Here is a 14,356-nt window from a genome sequence, read left to right as displayed (position 1 = left end):
TTCTTATGGGCAACTGTGTCTTGGTAAAACCGCAGGGTTAGCTTTAGTCTTCTCTTTACTCTGCCCCTCTTCACATGCAGAAGATGTGCACCCTGATAGAGGGAAGTGAATGTTAACCTGGTTAGCAAGTAAGTACAGTATAAATATGCTGATTTGTTCTGGTTTTGTTGTATCTGGAACAAGAGGAGGAAGATGTGAAGTGCCACCTGCTATGACACCTATTAATGCTAACAGAACTTGAGCATGAAGCCATAGCCAGCACAGAAAATCAAACCTTTAAGGCTTTTTTTTTTTTTTTTTTGTTAATACTGTATTGGAAATCAAACGAGAGTTCCAGTTCATCAGCTCTTCCAGTAAAACACCACAAAAACACTCAAGGTCCCACTCTTCTCTCTTACTCCGATTAGTTTCTGTCATTTTTTTAATGAAATTTTCTTTTCTTGTGCTTGCTTTCAAGGTTCTCTGTGCCTCTGGCCCATGTAAATATCTTCTCTGTTTTCCTCCCACTTTCCCAACATTGCTCTCCCACATCATCCCAGCTCCATCTCTCAGCTTTGCTGCTTCATGATCATTAATATTTCACACTCTTGCTTTTCAGAAGCCCTGCTGCCTCAAGTGACATGGTTTTCTTTAAACCTCTCTAAAACACTCTTCACCTGCACATTAAAAGTGATTAGCAGAAACTTGCTTAGGTTTAAAGAAAACTGCACCACCCTTTTAGATCTTTATATATTAACCTGGTATGAGATATTTTGCATCTGACTGTGTTAAATTAGACTTTAAGCTCTAAAGAAAAAATTCATCTTCTTGTTTTATAAAGCACAAAACCTGTTGTTTCACAGTTGGAATTTTGATTCATGTTGAGGCTTGGGACTGTTCAGATGATCTTTCTCTATTAAAAGGGAATGTTTTCTGTCTCTTCAGATATGTTTCACTACAGTGTTTTCTTTTCCGTAGGCTTTGATGGTTAACCTGGGATCTGATCGATTCATCAGACAGGTAAAGTACAGATCAAAATGTTGCCATGCAGACTAGAATCCTGTTTACTCCTGTAATATGACTAGGTTTCTTTGATTAGAGATATTTGGCTGGAATTGTGCAGTGGGAAAGAGATTAGAGGAAAAAGAAAAAGGTGCTCTTTTTCTGTTTCACCTGCAAATAAGTACTTCTCAGGTATGGAAAAGGGATTGAGGCTATGACTGTCAGAAGAAATCAAGAACTGTATTCACATTGCAAAGAAAACATCCAAAGGTTATAATTTCATGTTAGCAAGAAAACTTACACTGTTGGAGGTGAAAAGGAAAAAAATTGCAAAGAAAAGTTCCTCAGTGAGAAAAGGTAAAGATTAATGTGGTAGGAAAAGCAGGAGCCTTGTAAGCAGGGAGATGAAGGATCTCTTGATAGCACCATCTCTTGATAGCAATGGGGTGCTAAATAGTTTCAGAAATAACTATATGCAGGTTAGATAAGTAAACTTTCTTGTATGAGTCCCTGGATGTATGGCTGGTGAACAGTGGTTGCAGAGCTAAGATTCTTGTGTCTGCTCACTTTTGCTGAACAAGCATTAAAAAAGATAAAGAGAGCAACAGGGGGAAACTCAGAAAACAAGGTATACTAGAATATAAGTAAAAACAACTGTCAAGAACCAAAGAAGCTGCCTAAACCCAACTAGAGCAGCTGTGTGTACACATACCTAGATATTGACTATGTGTATTTAGTTAAAAACACTGATTTGGACTCTGTCATGTAAAGAGCTGGTTCCAAGTTTCTATATGTTTGTCTTGCTCTTTGGATTATTGTTCCTGGCTTTAATCTCAGTAAGAGTGACAAGAAATCTCGTTTAGAAGTATATGATGGTTGCACAAAGATTTTCATTATTTTGTTTATGTACCATGACAGTAGCAGATACAAAACACTCTTCTTCTGAATTTTAAACCTTGCAAAAGTATTTGCTGTAGTTGCTGCACAGATAATGTGATCTAAAGATTACTTTTTTCCTCTGTCAGATGGATGATGAAGACACGCTATTACCTAGAAAACTGCAAGCTGCTCTGGAGCAGGCTCTAGAGAGAAAGAATGAACTGATAAATCAGGATTCAGACAGTGATTCAGATGATGGTAAGTTCATTTGTAAAAAGGGATTTGTATAGACAAGCATGTAGATAGTATTGAGACGACCTACCCACGAGAAAGACGAGGCTTTAGTACTCGGATACCTTTTGCAACATCAAAGATGGTCTCTGAACACACAGGGAATGAGACTGATAGCATCAACCCACAGTAATACAGTCAGCTACCTATTTTAATTTCTTTGTAAATGACATACCTCTAAACCTTGACTCAAATAGAGCTTTGCAGTTCACTTGGCCCTAATTCAGTCCAGATAACTGTACATGCCTGGGGTGTGTCTGAGTTTGGAGTTGCTCTTGGCGCTTGGTATTTTCAGGGGAGAGAAGCAGGTACCTCCAGAACACAGTTTCAGTGCAAGAGGGGCTGAGTTGCCTCTGAAGGTTCATATTTCTCTCCAGCAATTATAAAAACCACCCTGGGTGAATTTAAATGCCTGTGGTTAAAAGGTATGAAACAGGCCCCTGTGCAGGTTTTGAAATTTATTTCTACTCATCTGTGTTACACATGTAAAACTCCTTTAACATCTCAGAAATGATGAAAACTCAAATTCTACAACATTACCCTTTTTGATCAGTTCTTGGTAAAGGCTTATTATCCCCAGAGCAAACATTTTAATTCTGAGTCATTCAGAAGCTTCTCAAGAAAACGTACTCAAGCGTTAAAATACAAGGTGTAATTTTGATGAAACACTCACAAAATTTTTAATTTTCTGGGCTGTTTCCTCAGGATTTGTAGTTCTCATTGACTCTTGGTTATGAAACATGGGTTATGTAGACTGCATTCCTGATTATAAAGCTGTTACCCTGTCTGGTGTACATCCAGGTCTGCAAGAAGCCGGTACAGCACCTCCCAGTTACTAGCACGACGACAGTAAACCACTTGACAATACCTGGCCCTGCATGGGTGACAATGCTGACAGCTCTGGTAGCAGCTGATTTTGGTGTCTTACTGCCGCCTTATTTTGCAGAATGTAACACCCTGAATGGATTAGTGTCAGAGGTTTTTATCCGGTTCTTTGTGGAGACAGTTGGCCATTATTCCCTGTTCCTAACCCAGAATGAAAAAGGAGAGCGTGCCTTCCAAAGGGAGGCTTTCCGTAAATCTGTGGCCTCCAAGAGTATCCGCCGCTTCTTGGAAGTTTTCATGGAATCCCAAATGTTTGCTGGCTTCATCCAGGACAGAGAGCTGAGAAAATGCAGGGCAAAAGGTAAGGGTGGTTGCCTTTCCTGCAGCATCGGTTACTTGTGTTGTGCGCAGGTGCTGTGATTGGCATCCCTCTCTGCTGCCAGGGCTGAGCAAATTCTTGGGAGCTGACAAATCTGAAACACACAGTTTGATTCTTGTGGCTTAGATTGTAGCTATGGTGGGGGTAATATAAAGGCTTTAACCAATAGAATAGTCACATCCGAATGCCCTAAATCACTGACGTGAGACTGGGAGTCACCTAGCGAAGGGCACAGTCCCGGAGGCCCCTTGCCAGTGCCCGCGGGGGAAGGCGTGAAAGCTTCCCCTAAAGCCCCGCTCACTCGATGCTCAACCGAAGGCAGGGGCTGGAGCCACCTCCCGCACGCAGCGTTCCCCCATCCGTGCCCGGGACTCTGCAGCGCCGCCTGCCGGAACAGCGCGGGCACTGCCGGGAATCCAGCCCGCGCCCGGATCGCAATCCCGCTCGCGCCGGTACCTAGAGGCGCCGCCGGGCGGTAACGGGGCTTGCAGCCAGGGTCGCGTTTGGCGAGGGCAGGGAGCAGGAGGCGCAGCCCGGGGCGGTCGGGCCTTGCTGCGGCGGCGGGCCCGTCTCCTAGGCTGTCACTGCTGAGCGGAGCCGCACTCTTGGCGGTGATCCCGCTCGGCGGCCTGGAGCCGGCATGGCCCGGAGCGGTGGCGCGCCGGATCTAAGGGCGGGGGGAGAGGGCGGCCGGCCCGGGCGGGAGCCGCCTTCACCCAGTGGCTTGAATCTGTTCAACTCCACGTAACGTCTGGGGCTCGCGATAGTCGTGATGCCACGCGATACCGGATCGTCAGTGACGGGCGGTAACGGGTTGCGGTGTTGCGGAGGTGAAGGACTCTGTAAATAAGAAGCTGGAGGTGCGCAAGGGGCTGGGGTAAGCGGGTCCAGTCAGGCGCAGCTCACTTCAGCTTCGTTTTCTCCCTCCTCCACAGGCCTCTTCGAGCAGAGAGTAGAACAGTACTTGGAAGAGCTTCCAGACACGGAACAAAGCGGAGTAAACAAGTTTCTACGAGGCCTTGGTGAGGAAAAGCTTTAGAAGTATTTCTGAAATAGATTTTCATGTCTGTTTTTTTTTTTTTTTTTAATTAAATAAGGCCTTACCTGAGGTGATAGGAAACATGAAAACAGCAAAAGCATACTTAAAGCTGACAAAACCAGATTTAACTGTGATCCTTGTTAACACTTTTGTTTTCACTTGGGGGTAGTGAAACCAAACCATGACCAAAGAGGTGGAGAAAAGGCACTTGACCACTCAGGTTCTGTTAGCTGCCTGTCCCTGCTGGCGTTCAGTAGGAGAGTTACTCTACAGCAATTCCATGACAAATTTAGGCTCATTTGCTAAGTAAGTTTTGATTGCCCTCGGCTTCTCAGTATGTGTGGAGACTGATGATGTGCTTTCTTTAGGAAACAAAATGAAGTTCCTTCACAAGAAGAACTAACTGCTTTCTGCTGAAATGCCAATCCAAAGACTGTATTTATGGCACTGCGTGAGGCACCTGCAACGTTGCAGAGCTTGGTGCAGGAGGAGAGCAGGGTGAGATGACTGCAGCCTTATGTGACGACCGATGCTGTTAGTGTGCCCGATGATGGCTCCTATATCTATTTGGGTAGAATTTGTACATAATGTGCTGTAAGCTTTTGTAACTGATTTTGTAATGAGCAAGGAAGACTGTGGTAAATATTTGTATATTCCTGAGAATAACAGGTGCTTTTTGTTTCTTTAGTATGAACTGAGTTACGCTTGGTGCAAAAAATGAATAGCTGATTATGTGCAGCTGACTGTCTCAGCAGAACCACTGATTTCAAGGGATGTTTGTGAGAGCTACACTGATGCCTGAATACTGCGAGGTGAATGAACTCGGGTACGTGGGAGAGGCTGTACGCACAGTGGCTGCTTTCATGTGGCAGAGTTGTCTGTTTGGGTGTCCCCATCCCCCCTTTTTTTTCATTTTAATTAATTTTAAAAGAAAAATAACAGTAACTTGATAATAAGGTACTTGGTTCACAATACAAAACTTTCACTTGGTTTGAACTCTGGTCAGTAAACTATTTGTAATCCATTCTGCACTAAGACTGCTAAACCTGAGGAGATCTCAGCTCTTTGACATGCAAGCTGCGACGAGTAGGTACAGTATGGCCTTTCCTAATGTATGTATGTATGGTTTCTAATAAACTCTGTAAATATACCTGTTTGTTTATATTCATTGCAAACCTCTGCAGTTCTGATGTTGAGTAGGTTACAAAACCAGTAACTTCCCTGTGATTTTTAATGAATTTGTAATTAAAATATGAAATGGTTATGAACCTGTCTTGTAGTAGGTTTGCTGTTTCATGACGTGTAGTTTGATTTTTCTTCGATGTTTTTCGTTGGGCTGAGACAAGGCATTATACATCCCTGTTCTGGTAACTGTACCCCTAACAGAAGCATCTCTTAAAACTTGTTTTTTATTTGAATGGTTTAGCAGCAAGTTATTTTTGTCACTGTATCACATATACTGTTCCTCAACTGTGGTATTTTCAGGTTGGTCTTGTTCTACCTTGGTTAGGTGATCAAAGTAGAATATGAGCAGCTGGATGCAGACAGGCTTTCCCTTAATTTCCGGTGAGCTGATCACCAACATTTCACAGGAGCCTGCTTTTCCTTTGCACTTACTGTAGCCTGCTCAGGTGGTGGTTCTGTTTTAGCAGCCTGATGGGAATTCTAAGCTTGCCATGGCCACCTTCACAGCCGTGAATGCTGAGTACCACGTTCATCTTTGATCTGGTCAAACAACTCCTGTGGAGATTGTGCAATGTTTCCCTTAGTCTGAAGAAAATATAAAATACTTGAATATATTTGCAAGTCAAACAGCTAATGAAAACTAGCTAGGGATCCCTTTTAAAACCTCAAGCACAACATTTCTTCATTTGCAGTGCGGCTTCTTTAATACACTGGCTTTGAGGCTTGCGCAGCTCCTAACCTGACAGTGGTTCTGGTTTGCTATCAGCCTCATAGAACAAAATTGAGGGATTGTTCACTAAAAAGGTGAAGTCGTTTCCTTTTTCTCTTCCTTCCCTCACATTTGTGTATGTACAAAAGCTTCCGAAGTGTCTGTGAAGAGCCTGTAAAATATCACTGCTTTTGATTCAATGGAAATGTAATCAATGTTAATTTCTATTCCTTTCACTGTAAGATACGTTGTATAGATGTAGTTCCTCAGAGTGGAAGGAATAACTTCACTTGTATGGGTGGATTCTGGCCATTTTACAAACAACATCTGCTAGTAAATACATGGGGAAATACATATTCTTCTGAAGAAAGTTATGGGTAAAGGATCATCTTTGGCTGAAGAAGCGCAGCAGTGAAGAGCTCCCACAAAGGCAAGGAAAAGCCACAGAATGCTGATGTACAAGAACATAAACCAGGCCTACTGTGTTTGAAAGGGTTAGATGAACCAAAACCATGAAGGGTGTTACTTTGCCTTCTGAAAGTTGTGAAAACCAGTGGTGTTCCCCAGGATGGATCATTAGTAGCACACCACTGAACTGAGCAGGAAATCGTGACGAAGAACAGATCCAACGCCCTTTAAATAGGTTAAATCTCACAGTATAAAATACGTAAAAAACAAGCTTTAGAATTAATGATGCTTCCCAAGAATTGTCACTCTAGTGTGGCAGGTAGTTAAATACATAGTTGTGTTTTTTTTTTTCCCCTCATTGTTACGGATGTTTAATAAAGTTACCAAGCTTGCAAGTGTTCCCAAACTCTGCTTAAGACCCTACTTTCGCTACAGACCAGAGAGGACAGAGAGCACACGCTGTGGCTTAACACCAAGCGGTACCTGGCGCTGCCTGCCCCGCTACCTTTGGCCACTCGCAGGGCCGCTCTTCAGAGCTGCGCCCGTTCCGTGGGCAGAGCGGCGGCAGCCCCGGGGGACCAGCGAACTCTGCCGCCACGGGGCACTGCGGAGGACCGCGCTTCTAGGCTGCTCCAGCTTCTGAGATCGCCCACAGGCCCAAGCCCAGGCAGAGCCCCCGACGCCGCAGCCACGGCTCTCGCGACTCTTTGTCCCCACCCCAAGCGCCTCAGCGGAACCTCGCGAGAGCTCAGTTCCACTTCCGCTCTTGCGGCGCTTTTCCCAGTTCTCGCGAGCACCGCCCTCTTTCTCTTCTCTCTCGCACGCCGGGAAGATGGTGGGTGCTGCCGGGGAAGGGCTGGGCCTGACCGCGCTGGTGTCTCCGGGGCCGTCGCCTCTCGCTCGTGCGGCTGGACGTGGTTAGGGAGCAGTGGGGGTGGAGGAAAACGCTTTTCAGAGCCCGCGGCCTGCTCACGGTGTGGCGGGGGAGAGTGGGGTGATGAGGCCGCGTGGGCCTTCCCGCGGCGGGTCTGGGCCGCCATGGCGCGTGGCTGCAGAGGGGCAGCGGCCTCGGAGCAGCGCTGTCCCCGAGGGCGGGCGGATGGTGGTGCTACCTCTTGATGCTTTGCTCACAGCTGTTCTCCCGTTTTCCCGCAGCCTTCCAGGCTAAGGAAGACCCGGAAGCTGAGGGGACATGTTAGTCATGGCCACGGCCGCGTTGGTGAGTGAAGGGGCTGCTGCCGGTGCATCCCCGGCGCTGAGGGGATGCTGCTGTGTTTTGGGGGCCGTGCACGCTGCGGGTACTGGTGAGCAGCACCGGTGGGTGCAGTATATGTGGGTGGTGCTCTCACCGTGGGGCAGATGCCACCCTGATGGGCTGAGCAGAAATCACGCACGTTCTTTTAGGCTTCACTGGATTTATAACTTAATTTCAGTAGTGCTCAAGTGGTAGGCGCTGGCTCTGCGACATTGGAAGCATATGGGGCAGGGCTGTGTACCTTCTAAGACTATTTCTGCTGTTTCTTGTCACCCCACTTGTGCTAGCACTGGTGGTGTCTTGTACTCCTGTAAGCTAACCAGAGGAATGCTGTGGATGTTTTTTTTTTTTTTTTTCCTTCTGTAGTGTTACCTTTTAGTTTGCTTATCTTCCTAAATTGAAATTAATTCAGAAGAGGGAATAGAATAATTAGCTTGCATTGAAATGAAAAACATGCTTTAAGTTCAGGTTTTATATGTAATATTCTTAGTTTAACAAACTCAAATTTTTCTTCTTAGGCAAACATAGGAAACATCCTGGAGGACGTGGTAATGCTGGGGGTATGCACCACCACAGGATTAACTTTGACAAATAGTAAGCTTGGCATTTTAAATAATACAGTAGTAAAATGTATGTTCCTTAAGTGTAAACTAACTTTTTAATGTGAATAAATTATCAGCAGTGTGTTTTTAGCTGTAACATGAAATGTGGGATTACAGTTACAGTCAACCCCTGTCCCCATTTACCCTCCTATCAAAGTCTTTTTCACTTAAACCAAGCTTTAGGGGTTCAACCAGACCTGCCTGTTACAGTGTGTATAACAATGCACACATAAAATGTGTAAATTCAAAATGTTGTGTTAAACCCAAACTGCATCCTATTTAGCTGTGTGCCGTAAAGGTAGGGGGTGTTGTCTTGTCGCCGAGACTAGAGTCACATCTGGACACTGCCTGTTGTCCTGGTGTGCTAGAGTACTCGGATAGTAACCACTAATCTATATTCACTGGCTGTTTCTGTTCTTGACTCAGTCAGTCACCAGGTTAGTGACAGGGGTGCTGAAACCCCTCAGGCAGAGCTGCCCTCCCTGGGCAATCTCCAGCTGCCCGGGAGATACAGGACTGGACCAGACTCATCAGTGAGGGGGATTGAGTTGTGAGTTCAAGGGAACAGACATTTCTAGAGAGGATACTTTTTCCCTGGTTTCAGTACTAATGATTATTACACTTAAATACTGCATGTTACTAATACAAATAGAAGTATAATGTGACATGTTAATTACTTTGATAAGTAAGACTCTTGCTTCAGTGTTAGTTTGTAGTGCTACCTGTTCAGGAGGAATTAGAAACGTGATCTATTGAGCACTCTGTTTCTTTCACAGTCACCCTGGTTACTTTGGAAAAGTAGGCATGAGGCACTATCACTTGAAGAGAAACCAAAAGTTCTGTCCTACTGTCAATTTGGATAAACTATGGACGCTGGTCAGTGAACAGACAAGGCTCAATTATGCCAAAAATGAGGCTGGACTGGCCCCAGTCATTGATGTTGTGCGCTCAGTAAGTTTCTGCTCATATCCATACCTGCAATTCCTGGTCAGTATGTGTGTATCCAAATAGGAGAGTGTTGAACTGCAAATAAATTACTGTGCTTGAATATTTGTGATCTTCTCCGGACGGTTATATTGGCATATAAGAAGTCCAGCACAGGTACTTAATGCTGTTACGTTTTTTTTACTGTAAGAACTTTTTCTCATAGTTGGGTGTGACTGTGGACAGGGACTGCCCTTTTTTGGAAGGTGGTGAAAAGTTACTTGTTAAAATGTTACTGAAAGCATGCATAAAAACATTTCAGAGCTACGCTCATCTGTGTGAAGTCACTTCTCTAATATCGAGACTAGAGTCACATCTGAACATATTTGATTGTCTTGGTGTGCTATAGCTCTCGGACATGAATGTCTGATCTCTATTCACTGGCTGTGATGTGTTGTGTCTCAGCCAGCCACCGAATCAGCAACATAAACTAGGCTGCCAAGTGGGTGTTTTCTGCATCCCAAATTAAGAGACTTGAACAATTATACCACTTCTAGCAAGCGATGACTTCAAGGGCTGTAGTATAAGTGAGCCTTGTACCACAGCTGTCCTTTTAGTGTAATGGACAGGAATAAAATGAGAGGATTACAGTGGTAGAGGACAGCTGTTGCTGTGAAAACATGCAAAAGCTTCAGCTGTGCATTTAAGATGTGCAGAAGAGTCCTCCGCTCTTTATGCGGTACCAGGATGTCTTACAGGTAAAGATCACCAACTGGAAGTCATTGGGTAGTGGATAGTCTTGGAAGTGCAGCCAACTGCTCTCTCCTTTGGAAAAGCAGTGAAAAGTTGGTGATTTCTAAATGTTTTTGTGTAATGTGGAGTATGGGGAATTAAAATTCAGCTTCTAAGTTACAAGCAAGGTTCAGTTCAGTTTCCACTATTTCTCTGAACAAGTGCAACTCCACTAAGTCATGCAGGGTATTTTTCTTTCATTCATACAATTTTTATATGAGACAGACAATGAATGAGCTCATGTTGGTCATGGTTTTGGTTTTAACTAGTACATTCTAAAAGATAGGTCTGAATGTGGGAGCCTGCAATCTGATTACAAGTGTTTAATGGGGTTTTTAATCTTTCTAGGGCTACTACAAAGTCCTGGGCAAAGGGAAGCTGCCCAAGCAGCCTGTGATTGTAAAAGCAAAGTTCTTCAGTAGAAGAGCAGAGGAGAAGATCAAAGAAGTTGGTGGTGCCTGTGTGCTTGTTGCATAAAAGCCTTTGTTTTATTCAAATTTTTTGAATAAAGACAATGTGTAAAATGCACTGATGTACTCAAGTTTCTGATTTTTTTTTTTCCTGAATTGTCGTGTCACTGTTCACATCTAAGTCTTGTCTGCTTATTTATGGGAGTTTTGATTAGTGGTTTGACTACTTCTCGCTGTCTTTTGGGATTGCTTTGCTACAGTGTCCAGCATTTGGTAGGAATACCTTACTGTTTTGTCCTTAGAGACTAGCAAAATAGATAGGTTCTTCCTGTATTCAGTCAGCTCTTCCAGTTGGTGAGCCTCTTTACAGTTGTCTCTGAACTTGTCATGAAAGTTCATGAGTTTGAAATGTCATGTTCCTATTGATGGGCATTTTTGTACACTGAAATGACATCCAGATGAAATATGTGGGGATACTGACATGGTCTTTGGGAATGTAATGGCAAGAGTGCAGAGGAAGAAATGCAACGGAAAAGTACAAAGTAGGTAGTAGTGAACCAAAAATTGGTGTGTGAAAGGCTTAAGTTGCTATCGATAAGCTTTGTGATACATAGGCTGCTTTTTGGGCTAGTGAAACAATCCTAGTCCCATTTCCACTGAGGTAGGGTAGGGCAGGAAGGGGAAATCCCTGGGAGCAGTGTGGGAAGAGTTGAAATAGGTTGAAGAAACAATTGAAGGTTTTTTTACTGTGTTATTGCCAGGTTTATGTCATGAGACACACTTGAAGCAGGTTTCTGCAGGTACCAGCTCTGCCTGGTACATCGACTTTCAACAGAGTGATCAATGTTGTTTGTTGTCTTTTTTTATTAGTGTTATGCATAGAAGTATTTTGGGTTTGGTTCAACAATGTGGTTAACTTTCATTTTGCCTTTTCATGGTGGTGTTAATGAAATGTCTTTCTAAATTACAACTTGTATTTGTCACCCCAGTGCTTCAGCTGCTGCTAAATGGATGATGGCTGTCTTGCTTCTGGTTTTAGTCAACATACAAAATGCAGACTATTTTAATCCATGTGTTCTTTAGAAACTACTGGCAGTTGTTGAGTACCAGCTGAGGTATTTGCACCCTGTGCTCATCAAAACATGAGGCTTGTAGTCACTCATGGTGTAAGTTGCCTCTTGGTTGGTAGATTGCAGAAGTGTTACACTGTTAGCTAGACCACAGCTTGTGAACATGTCGGATTTCTTTGAGATTAGGCTGACTCTTCCATGATAGGGAGGAATTGGTGAAATTGGGCTTGCACGTACGAATTCTGAATGTCACTAATTCATAGCAATTGTAGCAGGAGGGTGGTGTCCATGTGGTCATTGAGGCACACTAGCTGGATAGATTGCTTTAGGCTAAAAGCTTTTAAAGCTTCTTGTCAGTGTTTCTGGCCTGACAGATGGCAATTCCAAGCTGGTGTGCTTTTAAGGATTCATAACAGCAGTAATGTACTGGAACTGTTGCTTAATGACTAAAATAATACAGTTAAGTGTTCATTAACTTGCAGTCAATACACTCCTCAAGTAGGGCATGCAGCTGTAGTTACCATGTGTGGGACAGAAACAGTGCCAGCTAGCTTCAGCCTTCCTTACAGCTAATAGAAAGCAACAGCACAGCTCCAGAACTGCACTACATGAATTTCTGATGTATTTGTCTTAAAAAGACTACATGATGTATTGCTTGTTTAGTTATAACATCACTATAGTAATTCAGTTGCAAATGCAAGGCTTGACCCTGCAAGTCAAAGCCAGAATCTTTAGCGCTAAAGATGAAGCGATTACTTAAAGCTAGTGAGCTAGCTGTTGCTTTAAGCGCCAGACCAAAAAACATATAGACACCTTTTTATTTATTTATTTATTATGCTGACTTCTATAAGTCTTGAATTGTTGCTGATGGTTGCAAGTTGCCCCTCTAGTATGTGTGATTTGATCCTAGTTAATGAAGTAACAGTGTTGGGCACTAGTAAAATTTAAAGGGCTTTTACAGTAAAGCTGACATGCATTACTTTGAGAAAGCAGTTCATCTTAGCCAGTGGTACTGCCAGTTGTGAAGAACTGTAAAGAAGAACTGTCCAGTCTGTAAAATACTGAGGTAAGAGTATGTGAACTTTCTCTCATTGGCTGCTGGGACCACTGTTTCCCAGTGTGTGCCATTTATCTACTGCCAAAGCTAAACTGTTTTTATCCTCCCAGGTAAATTGCATGATACTGCGAAATAAGGAGTACAGTTACTCCCTGATGTCAATAACCCAACGCTGACCAAGTCATAGACAGTGAAAGACTCTTTTTATGCTGAAGTACTTTGTGCCCACGTGGCAGCAGACAAGTGACACAGACACCACTGTCAGTTCTTTAGTATTTAATGTCTTAAGTATTTCTTCCATATTTTGTAGTCTTGAGTACAAAAAGTAGTGTGAGAAGTGTGCAGGTGCCACTGGCTACGGTTTGCTTTGCCGAAGGCCAGCTTGGATATTGTGTGAGTTTTGGGATTTTAGCATAGCAGAGCCTCGTTTATAATATAGCCACACTGAGGCAGGGCCAGGGCGCAGAAATAACCGTCCGAAGGCATAAATCGAACGTTGGGTTAGGGGTGGAGATTTTAAGTTATGTTTCATGCCGCCATTTCCCCAGCTGACTCCTGGCGGCAGTGCTGCGGCCGCTCCCGCACTCAATCCAGCGACCGGCCCCGCTGTGGCTCCCCGCAGGCAGGCCGGGGCGGCGCCGGGCAGGTGCGGGAGGTGCTGGTTGCGGCCGCCCTGCAGAGCGCTCGGGGAAGCGGTGCTGGCTCCGCAGCCCCGCGCCATGGCAACGGCGTCCCGCGCTTCGAGGAGGCTGCTTCCGCTGGCGTAGCTCGCCGGTGGGGCCTGCAGCAGTCACTCATGGCCGGGAGAGTGCGCCGGCCGCTGGGCGAGCGGGGGCGCCCGCTGCCGAGGCGAGGCCTGCTGTAGCCGCTGCTCTCGCGGCCCCTCAGAGCCCGGGCCGCCCCGGGCAGCGCGCGTCTGACCGAGAGCCGGCCGGCTCTGCTGCCCGTCCCGCCGGCTCTTGGGGTTGAATACTGCCGGGGAGCGCCGCCGGCGTGTGAGAGGGCTGAGTGATAACCGAGCTGCATGTACCCGCTGAACGAGGCTCCTGCGGGGGCTCGTAGGTTGCTGGGGATGGTTGTCCACCATGTCCGAATAAATGACTGTTCTATATAAAAAAAACAAACAACAAAACAACAAACACACCAGAAAACCGAGATAAGTGAAGACCAACTAATCTCTTAAATGTAAAATCTCTTCCTTTTTATGTCCTTCCCACCCCCCCCTTTTTTTTCTAACATTCTGTGGTAGATGAGGATATTTTTTCTCAACGTTTTCCTAATTCTTGGCTGCTAATGAAGCAGTTACAGAAAAAAATGGTAAAGTTCATGTTACAACATTTTCAAATGCTGTAACGAGCCTTGTGTAGCAACATCCACATTTAATGGCGGAAGATTTAAAAACAATCTGATTAAGCCTGAGGAAAAGAAACAGGGAATTGAGAGACAATTTCAATTGAAAGGCAACAGCGGGAATTGAAAGAGGGAACTGCATAGAGCGTTTATCCCTAAAATACAAAATTATGAAGTCGTGAGAGAAGTATCATTGCAAA

The 14,356-nt window shown here is 44.6% G+C and overlaps 2 protein-coding genes and 2 non-coding genes across 5 annotated transcripts in view; all 4 read left to right on the top strand.

Annotated features, from left to right (window-relative positions):
- Window positions 1-5,662, top strand: part of DENND2B (DENN domain containing 2B) — a 135,312-nt gene extending 129,650 nt beyond the window's left edge. For both annotated transcript variants that reach the window (XM_061342426.1, XM_061342428.1), the window contains 5 exons: window positions 958-999; window positions 2,007-2,118; window positions 3,098-3,337; window positions 4,291-4,377; window positions 4,763-5,662. In XM_061342426.1, coding sequence (XP_061198410.1) covers window positions 958-999; window positions 2,007-2,118; window positions 3,098-3,337; window positions 4,291-4,377; window positions 4,763-4,797 — 516 coding nt within the window. In that variant the 3' untranslated portion in view covers window positions 4,798-5,662. The remainder of the gene's footprint in view (window positions 1-957; window positions 1,000-2,006; window positions 2,119-3,097; window positions 3,338-4,290; window positions 4,378-4,762) is intronic.
- The window catches only part of RPL27A (ribosomal protein L27a), a 224,431-nt gene extending 213,634 nt beyond the window's left edge, over window positions 1-10,797 (top strand). The window contains exons 2-5 of the mRNA XM_061380182.1: window positions 7,853-7,915; window positions 8,470-8,545; window positions 9,330-9,504; window positions 10,618-10,797. Of these exons, the coding sequence (XP_061236166.1) occupies window positions 7,853-7,915; window positions 8,470-8,545; window positions 9,330-9,504; window positions 10,618-10,746 (443 nt within the window). The 3' untranslated portion in view covers window positions 10,747-10,797. The remainder of the gene's footprint in view (window positions 1-7,852; window positions 7,916-8,469; window positions 8,546-9,329; window positions 9,505-10,617) is intronic.
- LOC133206504 (small nucleolar RNA SNORA3/SNORA45 family) lies at window positions 8,872-9,003 on the top strand. The gene has a single exon (XR_009723796.1). It is a non-coding gene; the product is annotated as a small nucleolar RNA SNORA3/SNORA45 family (small nucleolar RNA).
- On the top strand, window positions 9,835-9,966 carry LOC133206505 (small nucleolar RNA SNORA3/SNORA45 family). Its single transcript, XR_009723797.1, has one exon. It is a non-coding gene; the product is annotated as a small nucleolar RNA SNORA3/SNORA45 family (small nucleolar RNA).
- Window positions 10,798-14,356: the final 3,559 nt, after the last annotated feature.

This window comes from Neopsephotus bourkii, unplaced genomic scaffold (assembly GCF_033783945.1).
Source record: "Neopsephotus bourkii isolate Nb327-2 ecotype Australia unplaced genomic scaffold, CSIRO-AGI_Nbou_v1 NB_1792, whole genome shotgun sequence".
In the NCBI taxonomy this organism is placed as follows: Eukaryota; Metazoa; Chordata; class Aves; order Psittaciformes; family Psittacidae; genus Neopsephotus; species Neopsephotus bourkii.
Note: the sequence above shows the minus strand (reverse complement) of the source record. Positions and strands in the feature narration are given on the sequence as shown.